The sequence below is a fragment of the Crocodylus siamensis genome, chromosome 1 (genome assembly GCF_052110815.1).
Source record: "Crocodylus siamensis isolate JL-2025a chromosome 1, ASM5211081v1, whole genome shotgun sequence".
NCBI lineage: Eukaryota > Metazoa > Chordata > Crocodylia > Crocodylidae > Crocodylus > Crocodylus siamensis.
Window position 1 is genome coordinate 324454849 of NC_143395.1, and position 27219 is coordinate 324482067.

The following is a 27219-nucleotide window of genomic DNA, read 5'->3' on the forward strand; positions in this document are numbered from 1 at the left end:
CATGACACATTTTTTCAGTATAATTCTGGATGGTCTAACAAACAAATAAAGGGGTATTAACCACAAAGAAATTAAGGAGTATTAACCTACAACTACTGAACACAGATTTTGGATCCAGGATCAACCATCCACTAAAACAAAAAGTCCCAATTATTTGAGGCAACCGTTGGTACACCATCAAACTTTATTCAATATGCTGGGTTGTTTATCTTGCTTACTTGGGGATATTGCTTGCTGGTCTCATTAAGTATGCTAAACACGCACTACAGTATTTTTCAGATGATGGCATACACTATTTTGTCAGTATGTCTGATGTTATCTATATATAACCCTTCCACGTGTATACCTTTCAAGCTGTTCTTAATGATATTCTCAGAGCAGATGTCAAGCAGCTTTGGTGAAAAAATACATCCCTCAGACTCTTTTATTTATACTATAACTCTCCAAGTTCACAATACAAATGGAAAGTTTTTTATACCAGTAGGTGTGCTGTATCAATTTTAGGCTCCTATAACTAGGGACTTACTGAATTTGTGATTTTGTGGATTCTGCAGAAGTGGGCAATGCCCATGATATCTGTGTAATTCATGGGGGGAAAAGCAAATTTATAGAAAATAAAATGCTGTCGCCCCAGTGGGAGCCACCAGTCCTCAGGGCCCTGTGGCAGCCCACTGAGTGGGGAAAGGAGACAAGGTGACTGCCCAGTCAAAGGGCTGCCAGCAAAATGGCTGCCATCCCCATCCCTGGCCACTTATTGGCTGTAAGGTTGCCTGCCATGTGTGCCCACCCTTCTCCACCAATCAGCAGTGAGAGGCAGGGCATTATGATAGGCAGCCCTTACAGCCAATCACTGGTGAGGGATGGGGCCACTGTGGCCCCTCGACCAGTCAGAGGCATGGGGGAGGGAAGGCTATCCATGATCCACTCACAAAATGGCTGCCAAACACTGGATTTTCTCTGAGAAATCAGGGGGCATCCCCCTCAAATTCAGTAGATCCCTACCTATTACCAGGGAGGCTGGTTTTCTCTGATTAAAAAAAAAATCCCCAATTTTCAGATTTAAAAAGGTAACTCCAAATCCACATTTTTCTGTGATTAAAATGAAAAGCCACTAATATATAGAGATATATATTGTGTTTCATTTTGATCATGGAAAAATGTGAATTTTAGGTTCCTTTTTTTTAATCTGAAAATTGCGGATTTGGCGGGGGGGTGGCATGGTTATCAGAGAAAACCAAGATCCTTGCCTATAACTGCTTGTTTGATGGATTGTATGGATACTGTGTACCAGTGGGTGGGTGAGTACAAGGCCCTGGCCTGCCCTTAGCGTTTACCCAGAGAGAGAAATCTTGAAATAGTGGTATCGTTTACCTAATTGACCCCTAAGTAGGTCTTAATGACACATTACTTTAAAACTTGGTGACTATTAACATTTTGTCTACACTGGCATTCCACAGCTGCTGCAACCCTTTGTATGGCATGAGAACAGAACTGGGAAGAGGATTCAGCAGTACGAATGGGAACCAAGAATCTGTCCCTAAAGTAGTGAACTGTCTTATCCAACTGTTCTTAAAGGCAACTCAAGTCTCCCACTCAGGGAGTGAATCGCAGGAGATATTTCTGGGGTATATTTTTGCCTACGTCCCTAGACCAACAAGAGTTGGTCTAAGGACATAGGCAGACAAGGTTCTTCAGGTAAATCTGATATGTTTTACTAGACCAGCTCAAATAGCTGGAAAAATTCTTCTTAGCAAGCTTTTGGGTATAAATAGTCCTTGCCAGAATTAGGAAGCATTTGAACACTTCTTGATATAAATACTAAATTTTAACTTACATAAAAACAAACACTTCGGCAATCCTTCAAGTCAATGCCAGAAATCATGGACCTGGTTATCCATCACTTTATTAAAGTTTTATATTGCTGCTGCTTTATATTGTATGTGGTGAACCTGTTTATACATCTTTAATAATACACTGATCAGAAATAAAGTTACACAGTGAGAGCACAGGCACAAAAAACCCCCCAAAAGGCTTTTATTTAACATTTCTGTAGTATTCCTAGCCAACTATTTAAATTTGACTTGAGCTGCTGAAAGTGATAAAAGCAAGCATTGTGTTTATCAAAGACCACACACAGATTTTGCTTTGCATAACCAAGTGACACTGGCAAATAAGACCCCTCTGAGTTTAGCATGGTAAGAACAGGAACTTTTTAGCCTTATCCACTAGGTGGCAACCTAAGATGCAGTAACAGAAAGAACAGCTGTTCAACAGACATGTTAAAAACAGTTCTCCAAGTTCAATGTTTCTCTAACGTTTTTCATATGTTGTCACTATAACTGGCAAAGCAATGAACATGTGGATAAAGAATTTAGAACAGGCTTAAAAAGTTGAATACTCATGAGCTAATTAGACTGTATGTGTGTCAAATAAGCCCTAGTAAAGTCAGCTCTGGAAAAAAATTCCTGTTTTATTAACTATTCCTCTTTGATCTTTCTTAACAGGAATATACAATTGCAAGCCAGACACCTTTCAAAGGGTCTGAAACTAATGTTGATTATAATATTTTTCTCTTATGTGCATCATGATAAAAGTCCCGCTTTTCCAAAAGGCAATCATTTTAAAATTATTACTTGAATTTATAGATAGGAAGACAGATGCATCTTCAAGTTGTACAGAGACAAGCTGAAATGAAAAGACTGTTTTTAAGTATCCATTTTTTAAAATGCAGTCTGCATATATGCTTCATCAAAAACTTCTAAGATAAGAAAGGGTCTTTTCTGCATACTTGTAAACAGTGAGTTGTCTAATGTGATTTTGATAGTGGAACTACTAGAAAAAATTCAAATGCAATAAAATGGCAAAATCTACTTCGTCAGTACCATTTTGCAATTAATATGGCTCTTCTGGAATGAAAATGAAGCCAACAACAGAGAAGAAAGGGCCAAGAGCAAGAAAAAGAATAGACTATAAAGAAAAAAAGTAAGAAGATGTGTGAAGCGGAAAAAAAATAAACAAATAAAGTTAAGGGAGGGGAAATCAAAAGAAAAATGAAAAGAAGAAAAAGTGAATAAAGGAAAAATAAAACATAGAACCATTTCAAAGAAATACAAGCCAGGTGCATTTAAGTTTCAACACTTTAACTCACATACTATAAAGAATGTAGCTTGTTTACCTTCTGAGTGGCACTGAAGTAGCCAAAAGTTTGGGACATGTTTCTGTTGAAGACCAGAGATTTCAGTGTCAAATACTGTGTGATTCCTAAAAGGTAGTTTACTGTGGAATCCATAACATACATACTCTGAGGTCTGTCTAATGATCCCCTGTAACCAATTGCCTGTTTAGATATACATGTACATAGATAAAAATGTTTTCTCTATTTCGTTCTTCAAACTTAAGAAATTGTTCAGAAATCCTAAATGCAAAGTTTACTTTGTAATACCTTTTTAAAAAGAAGATTAAATCCAATACCAAAATAATCAGCTGGCTTTATCTTGGGTATGGTGTAAATAGCAACAATGGGGCAGCAGTTTTCACCACTGAGGGTGGGGGATATATAGAGTAAAATATTCAAAAGTTCCTAAGTAACAATCTAAATCAAATTGATTGTCACTGAAGCTTGGTCTCTGACGTGACAAAGTCATTTCTGCTGATAAGATCTAGGGCTAGAGCTATAAAAAGACTTAGATACCTAAGCACACCATAGTGGAATAGAGGAACCTAAGTCCTAACTTGCGATCCAAGCAACCCTGGCTCAACTGCCACTGAACTCTGGAGGGTGTTCAGGAAGGAGCAGTTCTGTTGAATTTTAGGAAACTCCCTATGTATATGTCTTCAGAGTTCCCTAAGAACCTAGAATTCTTCTCAGAGGGCACGCCTACATGTACATTAAATTTACTGCACATGCATGCACTGCAGCACCAGGCACTTTTAAAAGCTGCTGATGCTGCAGCGGATGCATTTGTGTAAACGGCAAAACGTGTGTCAGCACTGAGAAAATGGCAATGGCGCACTTTTGAACTCAAACACATCAAAGGTGTCTTAGTTCAAAAGGGCACTGCTGCCACTCTCTGCCCGCTGACGTGCATTTTGCCGTTTATACAAATGCATCCAATGCAGTGCTGGGTGTGTCAGCTCATGTGCTCCACAGGCTCCTTAACTGAGTCTGTTCCAAGGTGCTGGATTTCCAGTGTGTCAGACCAGATAAAGGTATGTGTATAAATGCCCTAAGTTACTGCGCAGTAAGCAGGTTTAGGCTGGTGTCTAAATGCTGCAGGCATTAAAAGTGCAGTAATGCTGCACTAGTTAGTCCCAAGTCAGTCCACACACACAATGTTACTGTGCAGTTAGGTGCCCACACACACTTTATTGTGCAGTAACTAATCGGGTATAAATTTGATACCTGCATGATGCAGATATCAAATTTACACCCAAGTTGGCATATGTCGCCATATTTACCGTGCAGTGTGGGCATGCATGTGCAGACATGCTCCCATACTGCACAGTAATTTTTGATTATGGTGCAGTAGTTTTGGTTACTGGGCAGTAAATGTGCACGTATAGACATGTCCAATGGCAGTCACTTGCTGGTAACACACAGCTGAAGATGAAGGACATGATGTTGCCACAACCCACTTTTAATATGTTTATTTAGTGGTTAGATCACTTGCTCAGGGACTGCAAGATGTAAGATTAATGCACTCCTCACCCTGAGGCAGTTCACAAACATCTTCCAGAATATCTTTACCATTAGACTACAGGCAAGGCTGGAATGGGCAAAATATTCACCTGCTCAAGTAGTAAAATGGGACCAGAAAGCAAACAAACAAAAGAAATCCTGACTCTTTGTACAGTTTATCTAGTACTTAGGTATCCAATTCAGGGAAAGACCTGGGCTCTTGGTTCCTGATCCTGGACCTGTTCCATATTTTATTCAAACAATATAAACATAATAATATACCGCAAGGTAAAATGAGGTGGGATTTTACTGCAGGTCAGCTCTACACTGTAACTGCTGGTGTGCACCCTCCTCTACCAATATAAGTGCAAGTTTAACTGTAGTAGTTTAGCAACATTCCTGTTACTGTACAGCTAACTCTTTGGAGTGCTTTTCCTTGGTTCGGGTCCCTGCTCCCAGGTACCTCCAAAGTGGTATACTAACTAAGGAGATAGGTGCTTTAAATTCTGTCTACAATAGGATCAAGGACTGTCCTATTTAAAGAAGTACCTGAAGTAGATGCTAGTAGCAAAGCAGAGTGCTTTGCAAAGGTATGTACAAAACCTCATTTTGCTGCCTTGCATATATATCAATGACAGAGACATTTTTAGGGGAAGCCACCTAAAGCGGCCTTAGGTAAATATACCTGGAAACTGCTTGTTGCCAGTGTCTTAAATTGTTTGCAGCAAAATACTAGAAATCTGGAAATAATAGTTCATCACTGATCTCACCAGCAGTGAGATCGCAGATAATGAGATGGAGTGGGTCAGGAGGTGATCTCCCATCACTGACATGCTAGCTCACCTGGATCTGTAACAGGTCACTTAGCCAAAGGAGTCAAAGATAGGGGTCCCATGGCAGAAGTGATATGGAAGGGTTCATGATTTTTGGAAGGTTGAAAACCAACTGGTTTTAAGAGATGATCCAAAAGGCTGCATCTTTGGCAAATAAAAAAATAAAGTTGCTGAGACATCTGAAGAACCCCTGTCAGTCAAGTGCAAATGGTAATTAATGGTAGACTTTTAAACACAGTTACAGGAGGTTAATATAACTGGAATAAATCATGACACTTACTATTAAAAATAACCATACCTATCAAGTCAATAATTAGCCTTTGAATGTTTTAGCAAAACGGCAGATAAAGTGATCAATTTGATCAGATACTTATAAATTATATAAATAACTAGTATTTTTAGACGACCATATTACACATGCAATATTTTGCAGAAAAATCTCTATTAACAACAGAGCAGTGGAATAACCAACCAAAGGTTTTCTTATCAAATGAGCAATTTACTTCAGCTTCACAGTGGAAATGGTATAGAAAACTAGTTTTCACTTAAGGCTTTAAATCCATTTCTAACACTATTCCCTTTAGAATTCTTGTCCTTTGACAATAATAAAAATATTAATTACTCTGTGTGTTTGTTAAGAAATTGTAGGAGAAAAAATATAAAAATAATTTAAATGATGCAAATCTAGAGTAACTCTACTGAAGTCAGGCAGAATCTAGAAATCCAATTCTAGCCCACAATTTGGATCAGTGTAAAATCTGCAGAGTATGTAAAATGAAAGTACCCAGGTGGCTACAAATCCTTACACATCTCACAATTGTTAAATATCTAGGCAGCCACTATTATTCAAAAGTTGCCTGTTAGGACTGAGAAGCTCTGAACATTTTGTACAGGAGTGCTGTGAATACTTTGACTGAGGCCCCCTGAGAAGAACTGTCATAGCCCAAAATATTGCTTAAATAATTCATTTAGAACTGTTATATTAAATAGCTGCAGCTGGATGTGATAAATGCTTTTCTTTCAGAAATATTTAATGCTTCAGAACCTAGCTATGCAAAAGGTTTTATTGTAATATAACACAAATTCATTATTGAAAAGATACCCTGTATCTCAAAATAGAGTCCAATTAGATGTTGCTTCTTTTATAGAACTTCTCTCTGGCATGAATAAACAAATCATCTGTACAGTACAATCCACTGTGATGCATAATTATTTGTTTTATGTTCAGCTTATTTTTAAATTATGCAACAAATCCTCACTCAGTGCCTCTAATGTGAAGGCTCACTATATAAAACCCGATGATAGGTATTTTGTCTTGATTAATTTACATGCACATACACATACACACACAAAATGGGTCTTAAACTCCACAGCCAAACCTCCTTACTTCATCAGCTGCTAACTTCTGCTGCAACTTTCCATTGCTACTGCTACATAGAATGAAATAAAGTAATTCTGTCTTCCTTTCCTAACCCTCCAAACCCTGCAAAAAAGGAATTGAACAGCATTCAGCTTACAAAACAAGGCATTTATATTTGAATGAAGCCTATGGAAAAATATATATATATAATCCCAACCCTTCATTGGTTATCCTTCTTTCTCTTTTCTCTTAGTGCATTCCTTCCACTATCTATGACTGTCCTTTCTTAAGATTTTTTATTTTTTTTAATTCATGTTTTTTCACTTTTTGTTCAGTTACATAGATTTCCCAGTCAAGAAGATATCATGAGATTTATGGAAATCCTACATTGAGAACTGTGATTATTACAATTATTAATCCAGAAAGACTCAGTTTTATTGTCAATATTATCATTATTTCTAGTTTAAATGTGAATTAAAAAACAAAGTTTAGATAAAATAGAATTTCATGCAAACAAAATGAACTACAAGTCATTTCAAGTTTGTCTCACTTGTAAAGCCAGTTGGCATAGGTACTGAAAATGCTGTTTCCCTATAATATGTCTCAATTCTTCCTACTTTGTATCTTAATGGAATCAAAAGATTTGCCTATCTTTCTTCTAATTCTTTTCTTTCATGGGTATATGCTTCAGAAACTATTGTCCACAACCACTATTATTCCCAAATTGATGATTACTAGCTCAGAAAAATAAACTCAAGTCTTTTGAGATTTAAAAAAATGTTTAATCTCATATTAAACCAATACTATGGCAAAAAATGTTTACTACTGAGGGGCATACTGATCATAGAAACAGAAAAACAAATAAAAAACGCAAAAGATTTCCATCACAGTAATGTCAAATAATTGAGGAAAGAAGCTATGAATATAAAACAAATAATAATATCAGTGGCTTTTTACTACCAGTTAACTCCTTTGCAAACACTCTGACACTGATTTTTTACAATCTTAGAATCATAGAAAGGAGAGTTGGAAGGGACTTTAAGAAGTCTTCTAGTCCAACTCCCTTTTTAAGGCCATATTATCCTTGTTTAAACCCTCCAAGACAAGTGTTTCTGTAAGTTGTTTTTAAAAAATGTTGAGACTGGAGATCCCACAGCATTTCTAGGTTTGATGTTATATATACATAAAAGCTCAGTATTCTTTTCCTTGCAGAAAACTACTTTTTTGGTGAGGCCACCTTTATTTCCCACCTGGCCCTCAAAAAAGGTGATTTTTTTTGTGTGTTAAAACTAAAAATTTAGCACTTTAGGTGTTACTGGTCATGTCAGACTCCCTCAGTTTTGATGGTCTGCACCTGCACTGTCAGGTTGCTGTCTGTGATTCTGTGTCCCTAATGACTTGCCATTATAGGTGTAGCCCAGGTAACTCAGGTATAAACTCCCCTTCTCCAATTGAAGGGGATTGTTAGCTGGCAGGTATGCTGTGGGGGAACTGCAGACCACTCAGTTTCCCTCTGTCCCTATAGAACCAGGCCAGGACAGTCAGGAGACTTAACTATATACACATTTATTTACATTAACTTATCACAAGGAAAAGAAACATGGATATAAACATATGTACAATATATATATTTATAAGATATCTAAACAAATAACATAAATACCCTCTGGGTAAATGCCATAAAACCTTATACCAGTGCTCCAGATACAGGTAAATCACAGGTAAGTATCTGATCTGAAACAGATAAACCCCAAAATAAACATAGATAGCCAACAGATAAACTATAGATAAGTATGGTTGAACAATAAATAAGCCACAAATAAATACAAATAAACAATGGGTGAAATAATAGAAGCAGGGGGTCCCTAGGACTCTATTTATCTACTCATTTACAAACCTGAGAGTTCACAAAATATAAGGCATGACATCACACCACTTATGGCACAAGAACCCCAAAGATAAACTTAATCCTGAGGGGAAACCCCAATGCCTTTGAGCTTTTCCCAAGCCCTACAAGGAAGCTGGTAACTTTAGGGGGGCCCTCTCAGTGGGACCTCCACTTTCAGGATCCCTTCACTAACGAGGGGGAACTCCCCCTCCCCTGTGGGAATCCTCTTTTTCCTGCAACTCACGGCTCCCTGGCCTGAAGGGTGGCCCTTGTCCTCTACACCAAGCTGCTCTCTCACCTGCAGTGGGCTTCAGGGGGGGGATGCTGTTTCCTGGAACAGAGATCCTCTATGCAGGGCTTCTGGGGCCTGTGGCTTGGCCCTGTTTGCTGGCTCAGTAGTCCCATCACCATCTGGCTCCCTGGGCTCAACATTTTGGTATGGGTCGGAGGCCTGGGCTGCCTCATGCAGTACCAGGCTCGGTTTGCTCCTGGACCCTCCATGCAGCACCTCCTGCACGGAGCTTCCATTCTTATTCTGGGGGTTGAGGACCTGAGCCACCCAAGTGCTCCAAAGGCCTACTCCATGCACCGGCCTGTGCACCATGTCTCTGGCTGCACACCAGAGGTTGCAGACCCAAGCCATCTCATGCAGCTTCCAGGTTCTGGATGCCATGTGCCATGCTGCATGCTGAGAGCCTAGCTGCTCAAGCCGTCCACCATTCCCAGCTGATGGAAGTCTTCAGGGGGCTTCTAGAATACTGCTTCACCCTGCTGAGCAGCTCTCCTCAGCTCTCCTAGCCCCACTCTTCTGTCTTCTCTGTCTCAGATGTGCTCCCCTCATGCTGGGCATGCAGCTCCTTTTATATGCTCCAGGCTCTGCCCCTGAAGTCTTCCAGGCCTGAGTGTTGCAGTCTTCAATCAGGTCCAGGGGGAGGAAAACTCCTCTCTCCCTCCCCTCAGGGCATGACTTAACGCCTCTTGCTGCCTCCTGAGTGGTGGATGGGCTCCACCAATCAAAACAGCAAGATTTCAAACGTGGGACTGAACCCAAGCTCCAAAAGACAAGCCTGTTACATGAGAAAGAGACTGCAGGCTTTGGTTCTTAGTAACAAAAGCTCTGCCAGTTTTATTATCTATTTTAAAATATACTTTGAAATGTTGCTCTTGAGAATGGTTCAGGCCTCACTGGATTATTAATCAATTATTGCATGTACAAATCACACAGAGGCCTTGCTAAGAGCATGAACTGAAGTAGGCCTCACTGGATGTGTCTACATGAGATGCTTTACTGTGTATTAAATTAATCTAAAGTGCAATAAAGCATCACTGTCCATACATGTGCATTAATTACTGCACATTCAATTACGCTAATGAGCCATTTGCTAGTATCAGCACATACAGGTACTAGAAAAGGGAGCATTAACTAATGCACTGAAGCATACATGTAGATCATGACTGGGAGCAATTTGGTTCCTTGCTGCCTGAACTGACTGGGAGCACAACTGCTACCTACCTAAGCCCCAATATGCGCGGGGTAGGGGAGAGCTGTCTCAGCTCCAGGGCAGCTCTCCCCTGCCCGATCAATGTTGGGAGTAAGCTGCCTTAGAGCCAGGACAATTTTTCCCACCCACCCCCTGGAGCCCAGGCCTGACCCCCAGGTCCTCTGCCAGCCTGGGACTGGCACCCGGAGGAGTCTGGAGCTTGCCATGATTACTGCAGAGGGGGCAGAGCAGGGCAGAAGCAGCCCTGCACTGAACAACTCTCATCAGACTCATGCCCAGCTGCAGTTTAATGCACCTGCATTTTCTGCTCAGAAAATTCAAGTGCATTTATTGCATGTGTAGAAATGCCCACTGGAACAGAACTAAGTATATCATATGTGGCTTACAATTTGTCAGTCCTCATAGGTGCTTTGCAGGGCCAACAGTTGGAAAGTGAATTAATAAGACTGAGATAAAAACAAAGATCAGAGTGACCTGGAAAACAGGTTTGTCTGTCCATGGAGGAGGTGACACTAGTTGGTGAGAATTGGGATGTGGATAATGCCACCTAAATCTGCTCTAGTAATTAGAAATAGGATGTCTATGCTCTAAATATGATGTTGCTTTGAATATCGAATGTATTAAAAAAGAGCCTGGGAACCCTTAATACTTAGCAGTGCGCTAAGGTTCACACCTATCTGATCTGTTCAAATCACCTAGATTCATAGATACTAGGGTCAGAAGGGACCTCAACAGATAATCGAGTCCGACCCCCTGCCTAGGCAGGAGAGAGTGGTGGGATCAGATGACCCCAGCCAGATGCCTATCCAGCCTTCTCTTAAAACCCCCCAAGGTAGGGGACAGCAATACCTCCCTTGAAAGACCATTCCAAGTTTTGGCCACCCTTACTGTGAAGAAGCCTAAATCTGCTCTCGGTCAGTTTGTGATCATTGTTCCTTGTTACCCCAAGAAGTGCCCTGGTAAACAGAGCACCTCCAATCCCTTGCTGCATCCCCCTAATGAATTTGTAGGCAGCCACAAGATCACCTCTCAACCTTCTCTTGCGGAGGCTGAAGAGGTCCAGGTCCCTCTGTCTCTCCTCATAGGGCCTGTCCTGTAAGCCTCTAACCATGCCTGGGTAGCAAAGTGTACCAGCTAGCCATGTACAAGCTAGGCTTGTTTCTGGCCAATAAACTTATCTGAGCTTCTTTTATTAAGATCCAAAGCTTGCTGTCTCTTTCTTATAATGACAAAGTTATTAAGGGTGTGGAATCACAGGTGGCGTCCTGATAGCACAAGAGCAAACCATCCAAAGTGGGGAAGTTCAACATGATCAGTAGCACCTAACGTCCTAACACTTGCAGAGTCAGATGACAACATTTATCAGTCTGCCCTGGCAACATTGGTGACTCTCCAGAATCCTACAAGTGGTTGTCCTCACTGTCTTCTTTGGGCCAGTTTCCCCAGAATGCATGCTGGTCAGTAACTTCCAAAGGGTAGCATGGGGCCATTCCAGAAGAAAAAAATGTTTCAGGTTCTGGGTATTTAGAATTCTTTAATGAAAAATCAAAATTTTATGCAGAAACCTCATAGTTCACAAAAACCCTTTAGTGAAAACCCTATTTTCCTTGAAAAACAGTTTTAGCAGAGGATTAGCCAGTCACAGATATTTGTTTACCAATTTCCTTTCCTTTCCTTCAATTTTCAGCTTATATGAAAAAACCCAAAACCTATATCAAAGCACCCATTTCCTCAATTGCCATGTTGAGTCTTGAAACTGTTTGTTATTTGGGTTCATTTGAATTAACATTTGTAGACAGAAGTCCATTTGAGAACAACGTATTTTTTCTTGATTATGAAGTTAAAATTAAGTGAAACATTAAATTAACTGACTCATTTTCCTTTCACCTTTATATCTCTTTCTGTGTTCGTTTGCAGGTTAGTAAAGGATCCAAGACTGTACTCTTGTCCTCAAAAGCAGGGAAAGCAAACAGAAAATCTTCTCCAATAAGCCTGAATGCTCTACTAAATCTAAACATTCATGAGATAACAGATTAGAATCACCTGTATTTTTAAATCTTCTAATTTGGATATTCTTACTATGAGTTTCACAGATATTCATTAGTTTAAAAATTGATTAGCTGTTGTACAATATCCTTCTATTGTTGTAACTGTGAAGCTTTTTAATCCTTCAACAGACAAAATTCTATAATTTTCCTCCTCCCACATTAGTTTCCCTCTCTTTGGAGCCAGTATTCTAACTATATATAACAGTATATATACTCCTTTTCTCCATTTTTGTTTTCCTATCTATTTTTACCAGCAATCTAGGCATATGACTCAGTCTACCAAGTCTGTATAAATGTCAGTTAAACCATATCATAGATATGTACGAGAACCTGTCACTACTTGAATATTTTCAGCATTTTAGCTTTCAACACTAAGGCTGAGTCATCTTGATAAATAAAAAATATTTTCCACCATTCTTTTCTTTATGCTTTGTTAATGTTTCATTCATTAATCACCTTGTCTATATCTTGTGCATGCTCCTTATGGATCCAATTGGTAAATTATGTCATTGAAATTAATTATGGCCTTAAATCCAACTCCTGGTATCCAACCACAGTTGCCTGCCACTGGGAAAAAAAGACATGGAGAGAGTAGGAGGAATCCTAGCCCTCGCACTGTACAGAGAACATGGACTTTACTAGCAGGAAAAAGAGAAGAGGTTACTTGAAATGGGATGCAGCTGCTGTTGCTGGATTTGTTTTAAGTCTTAGCCTGCTTCCTTGAAGACAAAACTAGATGATCACAAAAAAGGGAAAGAAAAAAATAGCAAAGATAAAAATCACATGTCAGTGCATGGACACAGAAACATGGACACAGCACACTCTTACCAGTCTCTGCAAGTTCCAGCAAACTTATGTCAGTGTTGGGCTGCTTAAGACACTGTTTTTAAGCTGCCTATCTCATCACAGGCTCACAGTAGTCTTGCAAAAGACTTAGTCTTGGCTGGCTAAGCCATTCTTTTTTAAAAACATAAGGCAAAAAACATATATAGGAAAGAAAATGAATAAAGCATGAGAAGAAAAACAAAACACCAGAGGGAACAGGTAACAGCAGGAACCCAAGTCACACTTTAGAGGGGTCATTCAGGATTTAGTCCAAATCCCATGAGTTGGTGATGTCATTATGGTCTGATATGGTGTACATAAGTGCATATTTAAGTATTTGCCCAGAGAGAACTGGAGAGTGGATCCTAATTTAGACCAGTAGCGGGCAATTATCTCAGACAGAGGGCCACTTACTGAACTTTGGCAAGTTGTCAAGGGCCACATGGGTAGCCCTGCCCCTTGACAGGTGCCCTGCCTCCTGGTGACTATCTTGGAACTGGAAGTCCCACCCCCTAGCCCCAGACCTTTGACACCAGAAATACTCCTTTCAGCAAGGGGTTTTGCCATCTTGGAACCAGAAAAATTCCAAATTATATTCTAAAAAGCAAACATCTAAAACATTCATTAATTTGATTTAAAAAAAATATTTTTGCCCTGGTTTACATGTGTTTGTGTATTGTACATAGAGGTGATTGCACAATAGCTTAAAATGAAGTCTTACACTTGTATATTGTGGCTGGGATGTGGCTAACCTTGAGAGGTCCAGAGGAGGGTCACTTGCATGGCGAGGGGGCAGCAGACCAGGCCCTACGAAGACAGACTAAAGGGCCTGAATCTATTCAGCCTCCACAAGAGTAGATTGAGAGGGGATCTGGTGGCCATCTATAAACTCACCGACGGGGACCAGTGGAAATTGAAGGAGGCTCTGTTCCCCCAGGCACCACCTGGGATAACAAGGAATAATGGCCACAAATTGATAGAGTAGGTTCAGGCTTGAAATCAGGAGGCATTACTTTATGGTTAGGGCTGCCAGGCTCTAGAATGGGATCCCAAAGGAGGTGGTGCTCTTCCCTACCTTGGGGGTCTTCAAGAGGACATTGGATTGATATCTGGATGGGGTATTATGACCCAGCCCTCATTCCTGCCCAGGGCAGGAGTTTGGACTTGATCATCTGTTCAGGTCCCTTCCAACCCTAGAAAATATTAAACTATTGTGGGGTATAGGTTTGTGGGGGCTGTGGGTATGTAGGGTGAGGGAACATGTGTGTGTGTGGATATGTGGGGCATGGGTGAGTATGGGGGGGCTGTGTGTGAAGGGAGGATGGCTGGGGTGTGTGAAGGGGTGTGGGTGTGGGGGTATGCAGGTATGGGAGGGTGAGGGGGGCTGTGGGTGCATGCATATGGTGGGGTGTGCATGTGGGACTTGCCCTATGACCACATACACACACTCTGTCCCTGCTTGTGCATGCGCCATGCAGCTGGGAGCCAGGTGGTGCTGAAGTACGGCGGGGGAAGGAAGCAGGGAAATTGCTGGGGGTGGGTGGGCCTAGCTGCTCCTGCTGCCTTCTCCCCCTGGGTCCTATTGCCCCTGGCTCTTGTCATCTTTGACAGGCAGCCAGGAGCAGATAAATATTTTCTAAACATTTTGGGGATCCTGCAAACCATATTTTGTCCACCCCTGCCTTAGACAGCAAAACGTAGGTTAGAATTGGAGTTTATAACTCTTTGGCTTACTTCTGTTAATAGAACCAAATCTCAGGAAGATGATGGTACCTTTCATGGTAGTAGCTTTTAAAGTCAATTTATTTCAATGAGACTTAAGTGTGCACTTACATTTATGTATTTGCTACTGAATAATGGCCTGTACGACAACTTTCATCTCCCTTATTTCCAGGTTGGAAGGACTAACCTGTAACTAACAAGTTGGAGAAACCTAGGGAATCCTGATCCCCAGTTACAATGAGTATTATTTAACTATTTAAATATTTTATACATATAAACATCAGGTTTTCTGGACAGTTAAAGCTAAACCTGTGATATCAAGTTAAGAAAACAAAACTAAAAATCAAAGCAGCCAGCTATAAAGAAGATGCTAAATTGAGATCAAACAACATCAGGAATAAGGGTCCCAAAGTCTTTGTTTATACCTGTATCTTCACTATTAAATGGGCCTTGTCACACATTAGGACACATTAACTGAACTTATAACTGAGCACTCAAGAAGCAGAGAAAGCATCATCGCAGAGTAGTAAAATAAGGCCTTTTCTGGCAAGGAGTATCTCCAGATCATATCAGAGCTAAAATTAGACTGCTCTATAGAGGTAGCACAATCAGGAGAGTTTGGTGTGATGGGCATTGGGAACCTGAAAAGGTTGTTTGTCAGGCTCACAGCCTCCTTACTGCACCAAAGCCTTGAACCAGCCAGGCAAGGGTAGAGCACGGGCGTGATCTATGACACTCCTACCCCATGCAGTTTTGACAGTTCAAATCTCCAGTGCAGCACAGGGGCTGGGAATGACACTGACACCCAGAACCAAACTGCATGAGTCAGTTCAAGTCTCTTCTGGTGTGAAGGGTTTAGGGTGACATCAGCACAGGAACCAGTCCCAGCCTCCAAACTATATGGGAACTTTGAATCAAGTCCAGTGCAGTATGGGGGCAGGAACTAGCTCCTGTGCTGTGCCAATGTTGCTCCTAGCCTTGTAAGTGAAGCCTTGAATCAGATCTGGTATGATCCCAAACCTAAAATTAAAAAAAACTGCTGATATTCCCTCTCAGCAATGGGATTGCACCAGAGTCTTGAACAAGCTTGGTACAGTCCCAGGACTGAGATTGAACAACAGCTGATTTCTGACTCAGCACTGGGATCAGACTGGAGATGTTACAAGACTCCACTGCAGAACTACTATCTGTGTTTAGACTGTATCAAGCATTAATGTGATACTACTCAGAAAACTTTTTAAAACAGGGGTGGGCAAAATATGGCCTGGAGGCCAGATTCAGCCCACTAAGGGATTTTGTCTTGCCCATGGTGTTTCCCTCAGCCCCATCCAGTCCAGACATGAAGGGCAGCCCAAGCTGTGGTGTGTTTAGCCAGTCCTGTTGCCCTCAGGTGTGCAGCAGGACTGGGGCAGTGTGGAGGCTGGGATTGCTTACCACAGTCCACTAGCAGTAGCTCCTGGCTGCCACCAGCCCTGGCCTCACTGCCTGGGCACCCCAACCCATTCATCCTGCACCCATCACTGGGGGCAGGATATTCAAGGGCAGAGCAAGTGGCCAGGTGGATTGGATGGGGACATAGGCTTGCAGGGAGCAGCATCCAAGAGCAGGATGGATGGACGGAGCTGGGATGACAGGATCATGAAGCAGTGACAGCATGGGCAGGGACCAGGGAAAAGCTGTGATTTGATGCCTAGACATCCTTGCAACAAGCACCAGCTCCACAGGCGGGGTATGCAGGGAGCAAATTGTGGCTTTGTCCTAGGACCCAGCCCCATGCTACCACTGCCCCAAGATAACAGCTTTGGTTCTACTCAACCATCTCATTCCCAGGCACTGCTCCTCGCCCACCTGCAGCCTATGCCATCCACATGGCTGTGCACCTTGACCATGTGGGTCACAGCAAGTCTTCATGGAAATTCCAGAATTGTGGGGCAGGACAGCATAGGGCCTGGACCTGGGGCAGAGCCATGATCCACTCCCACCACACTCCTGCCCATGGAAATAGTGCCTATCACAGGTACGTTCAGGGGGCAGATCGTGGCTTTACCTTAGGCCTCAGCCCCTTGCTGTCACAGCCCCACAATCCAAGCCCTGGCCCCACCCACCCAGCTCACTCCTGGATGCCGCTCCCCTCCCATCCAAGCCCCTATCCCAGTCTCCCAGACCAGCATGAAGCAGAGCTGCTTAGAGAGTTTTGGCAAGCTGTTGGGGGGTGGTAGGCAGTGCTGACCTAGTGCAAGGGGGGAGGAGGGGTGGAGGGCCATGCTAACTCGGCCTGTGACAACTCACCAAAACTTCCTAAGTGACTCCCCAGCCCAAATAATTGCTCACATCTGTTCTAAAGCATATTAATGTTTACTACAATCTATGTATAACATATACTTATAGTATCATAGTTTCATAGTTTCTAGGGTCGGAAGGGACCTTAGCAGATCATCTACTCCGACCCCCTGCCATGGCAGGAAAGAATACTGGGGTCAAATGACCCCAACAAGATGTTCATCTAACCTCCTCTTAAACACCCCCAGGGTAGGAGCCTGCACCACTTCTCTTGGAAGTTGGTTCCAGACCCTAGCCACCCTGACCGTGAAGTAGCGCCTCCTGATTTCATAGATTTCATAGATTTCATAGACATTAGGGCTGGAAGGGACTTCGGGAGATCATCGAGTCCAGCCCGCTGCCCAAAGGGCAGGAAGTCAGCTGGGGTCTAGGATCCCAGCAAGATAAGCATCCAACCTAATATCTAACCTGATATCTAACCTGAACCTACCCTCTGACAGCTTGTGACCATTATTTCTGGTCACTCCTGGAAGTGCTCGGGGGAACAGTGACTCCCCCAATGCCTGCTGATCCCCCCTGACTAGTTTATAACAGACCACAAGATCCCCCCTCAGCCTTCTCTTTTGGAGGCTGAACAGGTTCAGGTCCTATAGCCTCTCCTCATACAGCCTGCCCTGTTGTCCCCTGATCATACGAGTGGCCCTCCTCTGGACCCTCTCCATGCTGTCGACATCCCTCTTGAAGTGCGACGCCCAGAACCGGACGCAGTACTCCAACTGCAGCCTGACCAGTGCCGCATAGAGGGGGAGGATCACCTCTTTGGACCTGCTCGAGATGCATCTGTGGATGCATGACAAGGTGCGGTTAGCCTTCCTAACTGCCTCTCCACACTGCTGGCCCATGTTCATCTTGGAGTCAATGATGACCCCAAGATCCTTTTCCGCCTGCGTGCTGACAAGAGGAGAGTTCCCTAACCTGTAAGTATGGTGCCGGTTGTTCCTCCCGAGGTGCATCACCTTGCACTTGTCTGTGTTGAAAACCATCCTATTCTCGTCCGCCCACCCTGTAACCTGTCTAGGTCTGATTGTAGCCTGTTGCATCCTCCCAGTGTGCCCATGTCCCCCCACATCTTAGTGTCATCAGCAAATTTGAACGGGGTGCTTTTTACCCCCTCATCCAAATCATTGATGAAGATGTTGAACAGTGCGGGCCCGAGGACCGAGCCCTGCAAAACCCCATTGCCCACGTCCTTCCAGGTTGAGAAGGACCCATCTACTACCACCCTCTGGGTGTGGCCCTCCAGCCAGTTAGTGACCCATTTGACTGTGTAGGTGTCTACACCACAGCCCCCCAGTTTCTTAATGGAACGGGGTGAGAGACAGTGTCAAAAGCTTTCCGGAAGTCCAGGAAGACTATATCCACTGCTACCCCTACATCTAATGATCTGGTGATCTGATCGTAAACGGCCACCAAGTTGGTCTGACAGGACCTGCCACTGATGAACCCATGCTGGTTGCCCCTAAGCATGCAGTCCCCTGCTGGCCCCTCCTGGATGTGTGCCAGCATAGTTTTCTCGAACAGCTTGCCTAGGATTGAGGTAAGACTAACCGGCCTATAGTTTCCCGGGTCCTCCTTCCTGTCTTTTTTGAAGATGGGGACCACGTTGGCCCTCTTCCAGTCCTCCGGTACCTCACCAGAGCACCACGAGTGCTTGTAAAGCCATGCCAGGGGACTTGCAATGACTTTGGCCAGTTCCTTTAGAACTCTAGGGTGGAGTTCATCCGGACCGGCTGACTTGAATACGTCCAAACCCTCCAGAAGCTCCCTAACTAAATCCTCGCTAACCCGTGGCCCAGGTGTGCCTCCCCCGGGGCCCGAGGGAGGCCCAGCAGGGAGGTGGCTGTTCTGGTCCCTACTTAGGAAGACAAAGGCAAAGAAATCATTAAACATGTTAGCTTTGCCATCTGGTGTGATGACCAAGTTTCCCAATGCATCCTGCAAGGGCCCCACATTACCTGGGACCTTCTTTTTACCCCCTATGTATTTAAAAAAGGACTTCTTATTGTCCTTAATCTGGGAAGCTAGTCCCAGTTCCATCTCTGCCTTGGCCTTCCTAACTACCCCCATACATCCCCGAGCAACCACAGAATAGTCCTCCCTGGTGATAACCCCTTCTTTCCATTGGGTGTAAGCCACTTTTTTAGCAAGGAGGCATTCCTGGATGCTTTTGGTGAGTTATGGAGGCTTGTGTGCTCTCCTGCTCCCTTTGGTCCTCGTTGGGATTACCTTCCTTTGGGCTTGGAGGATCATCTCCTTAAGAAGCGACCACTCACCTTGGACACCTGGCTCCCCTCCCCTCCGGGACCTCAGTGCTTCCCCGACTATCCTCCTTAGCTCGTTGAAGTCTGCCCTCCTAAAATCTAGGGCCGCTGCCTTACTGCATGCCTTTGCCACCTTGCACTGGATGGTGAATTCCAGCAGGCAATGATAGCTGTTGCCCAGGTGGTCGAGCACCCGCAGCCCCCTCATCAGGTCATCACCCGTGGCCAGCACTAGGTCCAACAAGGCGTCTCCCCTGGTGGGGCTGTGCACCTCCTGGGTGCTCAAGTACTTAAAGTAACATGTAATGAGGTCCATAGAAACTAAAAAAAATATTTCCTTCTTTTCTTTTTTTCCTGGATATTACTAGATATAAATATTTTATTTCATTTTATATAACTGCCGAATGGCATTTCTCACATTTATGTAACTTTATAGTCTTGTCTGTAAGTTAGTCCAAACCAAAATGTCTATTTAGTAAATCCTATCGTGTGCACTTTGCGCGTGCGAGTTTTGTATTTCCCCCGTGTGCGAAATTTCCTTTGTCTACCGGCGCGAGTTTTGTATTTCCCGCGCATGTGAAATTTCCTTTGTCTACCACGTGCATGAATTTTGTATCAAGCTGCGCATGCGTATTTTATAAGTTTCTTGTCTATCCTGTAAGTTTCACTTCTGCAGAAACGCAACCAATGTAAAAATCTGCCTAGCAACACCCATGTAAAAGAAACTATCCTATCCCTGCACACTTAGCTTATGTCATAGTTAGTGTCATAGAGGCAGTCCAACCAACATCAATAAAGAGGCGAAGAAGCAGGAAATGGCAGAGACGATGACTAGATAAACCTCAGGCTTGATCACCCTGTTGCCGATCCTCAGCCTCCCATCTGGGAGTATCCCAGCAAAAACCCATCAAAGGCCTCTAAAACCTGACAACAAACGTCAGCCTCTCAGCATAACTTAGACTGCATACCCGCTTTTACCATACCTCCGAACTTATACTTTAGCTGCAACTTCGCTCCAGCCAGTCTTCCCTCTTATTCGTAAGAGGGTGAGGCCAGGTAAGTTGAATAAACCCTTTTACTATAAACTTTGAAAGCGTATAGCATTTCACCTACTTGCGCCAGTAAGGCGAACCTTGAGGGCAGTCGACGAGCCACCTCTTATCCCTCCCCACAAGCCGCGTACTCACTCGCGCCGTAAAGTCCGCAGCTCACCAAGCGGTGTTGGAGTCTCTAATCTGGCATTTCACGACAGTAGAAAGAATTACAAAGAAAATGCAACAGCTTACCAGCTATAGTTTCCAAGGTGTTTTTTTATATAAGGTCAGGCATATATTTGAAATAATAATAACAATAACAAAAACAGTAATAACAACAATAATAAATAGTAACATATGTATAACTTTTTTCTTCGCTATTTCACTACAAATCAACTAAATGCTATTTGGATTACTACTGGATCAAGGGTGTAACTATTTTTAAATTTATTTTCAAACACTATAGGATAAAATCCTACACTGAGAGTTCTTTGCCCTTGGATAAATACTGCAGGATCAATTCATATTTCTTTTTAAAATATAATAGTACAGTTGTATTATAATATCTAATTGCACAATTGGGTATAAATTATACTAATAGCAATAGAAAGTAGTAATATTTGAAATTCAGCCACCAGTAAATAATTTAGTATAAAATTTCCCATTTGACCTTTTCATCAATAAATTTGATAAAGGTAAGTTATAATTAATCTGAGGAGTAGAAAGAAGATGTAAGAAGTTGAAAGCAGGATTGAGACAGAACCTGAGAGATAGAAGTCAAAGGCTATGCAAAATATTTAAAAGATACTTAAAGATGCAAGTGGTATGGTCATTATTAGTTTTCCTTACCTCTTCTTCTCTTTGATAAGGCTTTGATAACAAGTTATGAAGGTATAAAGTTAATCCCATCTAATTTTGTATTACTTCAGTTTTGTATTAACAGCAGAGATACCGATATAAATGGATTAAGATGTATTTGTTAAAACTTCAATCTCAATCTCCCCTAGTAATTCTAGTTCAGAATGATCTTTGCTCTGGGAACTGAATGAACAAAAGGAAAAAACTACAGATTTCTGAAACTCCTCCTGTCATCCAAAATGCCATTGTACTGTGCACTATGATATATACTGGTTCCATAGATTTACTGTATTTACTCGAATCCAAGACAACATGGGGGAAAAAAGCCCCTCGTCTTGGATTCCAGTACAAGGGAGGGTAGGGGGAGAGCAGGTGGCTGCTGAAGTTCTACTCTGATCCCAAGCCTGTGTTGGGGCAAGAGTCAGAGCAGCAACAGCTGCTGCCCCCTGCAGCCTCCTCTCCCCTCCCTCCTTGCAGCCCCCTAGCCTCTGCTCCAGGCCATTTCCCTGCCGCCTTTTCCATCCTGAAACCTGCAGTCTCTGCCTCCTCCCCACCCTGCTAACTCTCCAGCTTCATTATCTCCATGTAGCATGCAGCTCCAGCTTCATTATCTCCTGGGCATGTAGCACATGGAAGCCCTAGCCCCTTCCTGGCCATCCCAAAGCTGAAGCTGCTACTGCCACTACTACATGGCAGGAGGCCTAGTTTCCATGTGCTCTGTGGGAATGTAGCCAGAGCTCTACTGGAGAGTCAGCTGTGGGGACAGAATTTGTGGGGTACAGGTGGGGGCAAAGAGGCTACAGGGGGCAAGCAGGGGGCCGAGGTTGTGGGGAATGGCAGAATGGGTGATAGAGGTGCATGTGCTGCTGTGGGGGGCAGGTTGCAGGGAGCACAAGTGAGAGAGGTGTGGCCCTTCAGCCACCTGTCCCCCCACCACATTCCCCCCAGCTGCTGCTTTCCCTGGTAGGAGAGATGAATTGAAGATGGCCTCTGATAATTAGATTCCATATGTGGAAAATTATAACAAATTTAGACATTTTCCCTATATAGAATCTAATTACTGGGGGGTTGTCTTAAATTTGAAGTCATCTTGGATTTGGGTAAATACAGTACCTCTTAGAGCTTGGGAATTTATCAGTTTTCTGACACTGTTACTGAGTGACTGCCTACAAGTCACTACTTTCATAAAGTAATGTATTTGTTTCACGTTTTAACAGTTTATTTTACTATCTTAACTTTTAATGCTGTCAAGCGCAGGGATCCTGGTTTTCTCTGATAACAAAATCCCCAATTTTCAGATTTAAAAAAGTAAACAAAAATCCATATTTTTCCATGATTAAAATGAAATGCCACCATTTGTATATGTATATGTATATATTAGTGGTGTTTCATTTCAACAAATGGAAAAATGGATTTTGAGTTACTTTTTCTAAACCAAAAATTGGGGATTTTTCTTTTATCAGAGAAAACCAGGATCCCTGCTCATGAGAAACCACATATATTAAACCACACAACATAAGCAACACGTGTCTCCTGAGGCTGTGTGGGGGACAGCGACCACCCACAGCCAACCACGCTGACATCAGCCGTGAGAGTGGGCAAAGCAGGGGCCATCTGCAGCTGGTTGTGGCAGTGGGAGGCAGGATCTGCCCCACAGCTGGATGCCGAGCCCGGAAGTGCTGGCAGCACTTCTTGGGGGGGCACCAGCACCCCACCTGCCCCCCTGCCCATTGCCTAAGCCATGAGTGCTTGCTCTCAGATACCAGCATTCTCACAGGTTCACGTGCACCCCTGTGCATCCCCTATGCAGCACGTATGCCATATACTTCATTCTTCTTAGTCCAAGAAAGTTTTAGATGAATGGCTTGAGTTTGTTGTCATAATATTCACACAAAAGGAAACCTTTTAAAATACCAACCTTGATCTTTTGCAGCCTCAAGGAAAAGTCTTGTTTCTTTTACTCTGATTTTATTTTAGAAATGTCAAACCTTCCTTGTTGCAGCAAACAACACAAGTGCCAGGAAAGCTTCAAAAATGTGGTAAACTAAAACTGTTGATGAGAGCTAGTCCTTTATTTTGTTAAGGGTGAAATATAGGTTGTGTGTTTTTTTGTGAAATTGTTTTGTTTTTGTTGGGTCTTTTTTTTTGTCTGTTTGTATTTTATGTTTTAAACAGCGGAAGATTTACTCATTTATTTTGCAAAACACTGGCTCTTAACTAAATACAGGCAAATTTTCAAAACCATTCTACTATAAATAATTCTGGAGGAAAAAAATAGCTAAGAAAACATGGAGGTTCTTTGTAGGTCATAGAATGAAAATGTACCTTTTTACAACATCTTCTCCATTCCAACAAGGTAGCCCATCAGCAGCTGCTAGCTCATTAATACACAGATGATCAGCCAGGCCTCCATAGAATGTCCTATACAGTCGAAGGCTATCGATAAAGTCTCTGCATCAAGACACAAGGAAAATAAGTAACAGCATCAATCAATAATAATAAGCAAAAAATACTTCTATGCATTGTTACAAGTCAAAGATTTTGCCATTTTGTCACTCTCTCTATTAGCACTTATTCGCTTATTAATCATTTTGTCAACATTATATGTAAATGAGATGATCTGAAGGACTGTGACTATTTAATAGCTTACAGACTTGTCATTGGTTTTTGTTGAAACCAAACTAAGTCACAGACTGATTGTGAGAAAAAGAAAGTGCTAGGTTTTTTAAGCAATTGCAGCATTGGGCAAAATAGGCTTAACCTGTAGATATTATCATTGTTGCCTATTTAAATTACTGGTTGGATAATTTATTTCTGTTTTAGTACATTATACTGCTATTTTAAATTGGTAGGTTTATTGCACCTCAATAACTGTTGAGGTGCCCAGAATTAGGGATATATGCTATTTCGAAGTTATTCCACATTAATCGAGATTTCTCTTCAAAAAGCCAGTGAAGGAATTCCACCATTTCTTTAAGTAGCTTGTTCCATAGTTTCATAGTTTGTAGGGTCAGAAGGGAGCTGAGCAGATCAAGTCCAACCCCCTGCCATGGCAGGAAAGAGTACTGGGGTCAAACAACCCCAGCAAGGTGTTCATCCAGCCTCCTCTTAAAGCCTCCCAGGGTAGGAGCCAGCACCACTTCTCTTGGAAGTTGGTTCCAGATCCTAGCCACCCTGACAATGAAGTAGAGCCTCATGATATCTCGCCTGAATCTACCCTCTGCCAGCTTGTGACCATTGTTTCTTGTCACTCTGGGTAGTGCTCGGACGAACAGGGACTCCCCCAATGCCTGCTGGTCCCCTCTGACCAGTTTGTAAATGTCCACTAGATCCCATTTACAAACTGGTCAGTACCATTTACAAACTTCTCTTGTGGAGGCTGAACAGGTTCAGATCCCTTAACCTCTCCCCATAGGGCCTGCCCTGCTGACTCCTGATCATGCCCTCCTCTGGACCCTCTCCATGTTGTCCACATGCCTCCTGAAGTGTAGTGCAGAACTGGATGCAGTACTCCAGCTGTTGCCTGACCAGTGCCACACAGAGGGGGAGTATCACCTCCCTGGACCTGCTTGAGATGCATCTGTGGATGCATGACAAGGTGCGGCTGGCCTTCCTGACTGCATCCCCACAGTATGCTGGATACAAAGGGGGTCTGTTGGTTCACGGGGTTCCAGAGCAAGCCCTTGCATTCCAACAGTGGAGCTAGTCCAAAGCTAGGTGCGGCTGCCGGCTCTTTAAGTCCCAGAACTGGTCAATAGCTCATGAATGGGATATACAGTACAAAACTGTAACACGGTGAATCGTTGTCAGTTGTTGGATTTTTGAGGCCTTTGTCTTCGCTGGGGTACGCCCAGACAGAGAGGCTGAGAACTGGTCTATAGGGTGATCGGGCCTCTAGAGTTTTCCGGTCGTCATCTCTGCTGTTTTCTGTTTCTTTGCCTCTTTATAGATGTTGGTTGGACTGCCTCTGTGACACTAACTATGATATGAGCTGAGCATACAGGGATAGGATAGTTTCTTTTACATAGTAATTGCTAGGCAGACTTTTTACATAAGTTTCATTTCTGCAAAAATAACACTTCTAGATAAGAAATGAAATCTACAAAATGCGTATGTGTAGCTTAATGCCAACAGAGAAAAATACAAAGTGCTCATTTAGCTTACTAGTTAAGACTTCAAGGTTACATAAATGTGAGAGTGCCGCGCGGCAGTTATACAGAAGAAAAAAAATAAAACAGTTACAACACGCTCATCCAATTCATTGATGAAGATGTTGAACAGTGAGGGCCCATTGCTCTTAAGGTTAGGAAGTTTTCCAGGGAGTTGATCTAAATCTGCTTTGTTGTAGTTTAAACCCATTTCCTCATGTTCTCTGTGGCAAGAGAGAACCATGTGCCTCTGTCTTCTTTTAACTATTTGAAAGCTCATGCTCTCCCACTTCCCTGAATGTTAAAATTAGTTACCATTAATATCTATAGTATATTAAAATAAATGATACAAGGGGTTATACATAGGTATTAAAAAACGCAGGCTTTTATCTATACAAGGCACAGAGCTATTTTACATTTACAATTTCTACTGTGTAACATGAATGTACAAATAAATTCAAGACTGTAATGCTGAAAATATATTCATTAGACTCCTTTTCAGCTATAGTGTTTTCCCATCTTTAAGAAAAAAATTAAATTAAAACAAAATAAACGTCCATATATTTTTATCCTGTTTCCCCACCCCCTGAGTATTTAATTGAATGGGAATTGCATATTAACAATTACCATTTCTCATCTGCTGGGATATATTCTGATTTCAGTTACAATTCTAAAATCTTTATTGTTTTCAGTTTGCTTTTATTCTATTGGAGATGCAATCAGTAATTCAGAACACAGAAAACTGACCCACTTTCTCCAAACTGACAAAACCCAATAATTTACAGTCAGATCCCATCATCTTTACTCGTGAATGTAACATGTGCATTACATTAATTTGTAAGTATGTTCTTTATAACCATACTCCGTTTGAGTGAAGTAGCCCAATATTGCCACTATACATTATAGAAAGGGACTTAAGAATGAAAACATATCTCTGTGTAGAATGTGTCTGATCATTTTCTCTCATTTAACAGTTGGTATTGATCAAATTTTCCTCTTTTACACAATCAATCCATACTTAATACAGAAATAGGAATGTGTGCAGCTTCTAGCACTTATTAGATGAACTGCATTACAACAGAAAGATCAATTATTCTGTAAGTAAATGTGTCCTGAGGCAAAGCTAAAGTTAATACAGTAGCACTAACAAATTTCATCCTCTATAGATGTCTGACCAAAAGCAGTAAGAAGGGCAGATGGTTTAAATGTCAATTTTCAGCCATCTTTTTCTAGAGAAGATAACATATAATTATAGGCAGCTGAGCACAAATGTGTAATTACAGTCAACAGAAACCACAGATCTTGCTTATCTCTCTATTTTGGAATGTTCATTTTAACTATTTTATTGCTGCAGTTAAAATCTTTCTGTGAAATTTAGTGAATATTCTCATATTTGCTGAAAAAATACATAAGTAAAATGCTTAGATGAGATGTTAGGGGTAGATTTCTAGAAAATTATTTGTTATTCACTCTAGGATTATTCAGTGTCAAAAGCACAGAAATGTGTCTATTTCCCATTACACTGAGTATTAGAAAATATTAGATTGGAATTCTGCTGCCTAGGGTATTATCTGATACTAAAAATAATGAAATGAGTAGGTACAGGTAGCTGAATGCATATTTTAATGTATAAGATTTCATCTGGAGATATGAAGTACATTTGTGAATTACAGGAGTAAAGACAGGAAAATATCGGGTTATTAACAATACCTAGGACATTGA

General features: G+C 42.1%; 1 protein-coding gene across 1 annotated transcript in view; it reads right to left on the bottom strand.

The window, feature by feature from the left end:
- GPC5 (glypican 5) overlaps positions 1-27219 on the bottom strand; it is a 1214889-nt gene that overhangs the window by 877384 nt on the left and 310286 nt on the right. The window contains exon 8 of the mRNA XM_090023649.1: positions 23675-23800. Within this exon, the coding sequence (XP_089879775.1) occupies positions 23675-23800 (126 nt within the window). The remainder of the gene's footprint in view (positions 1-23674; positions 23801-27219) is intronic.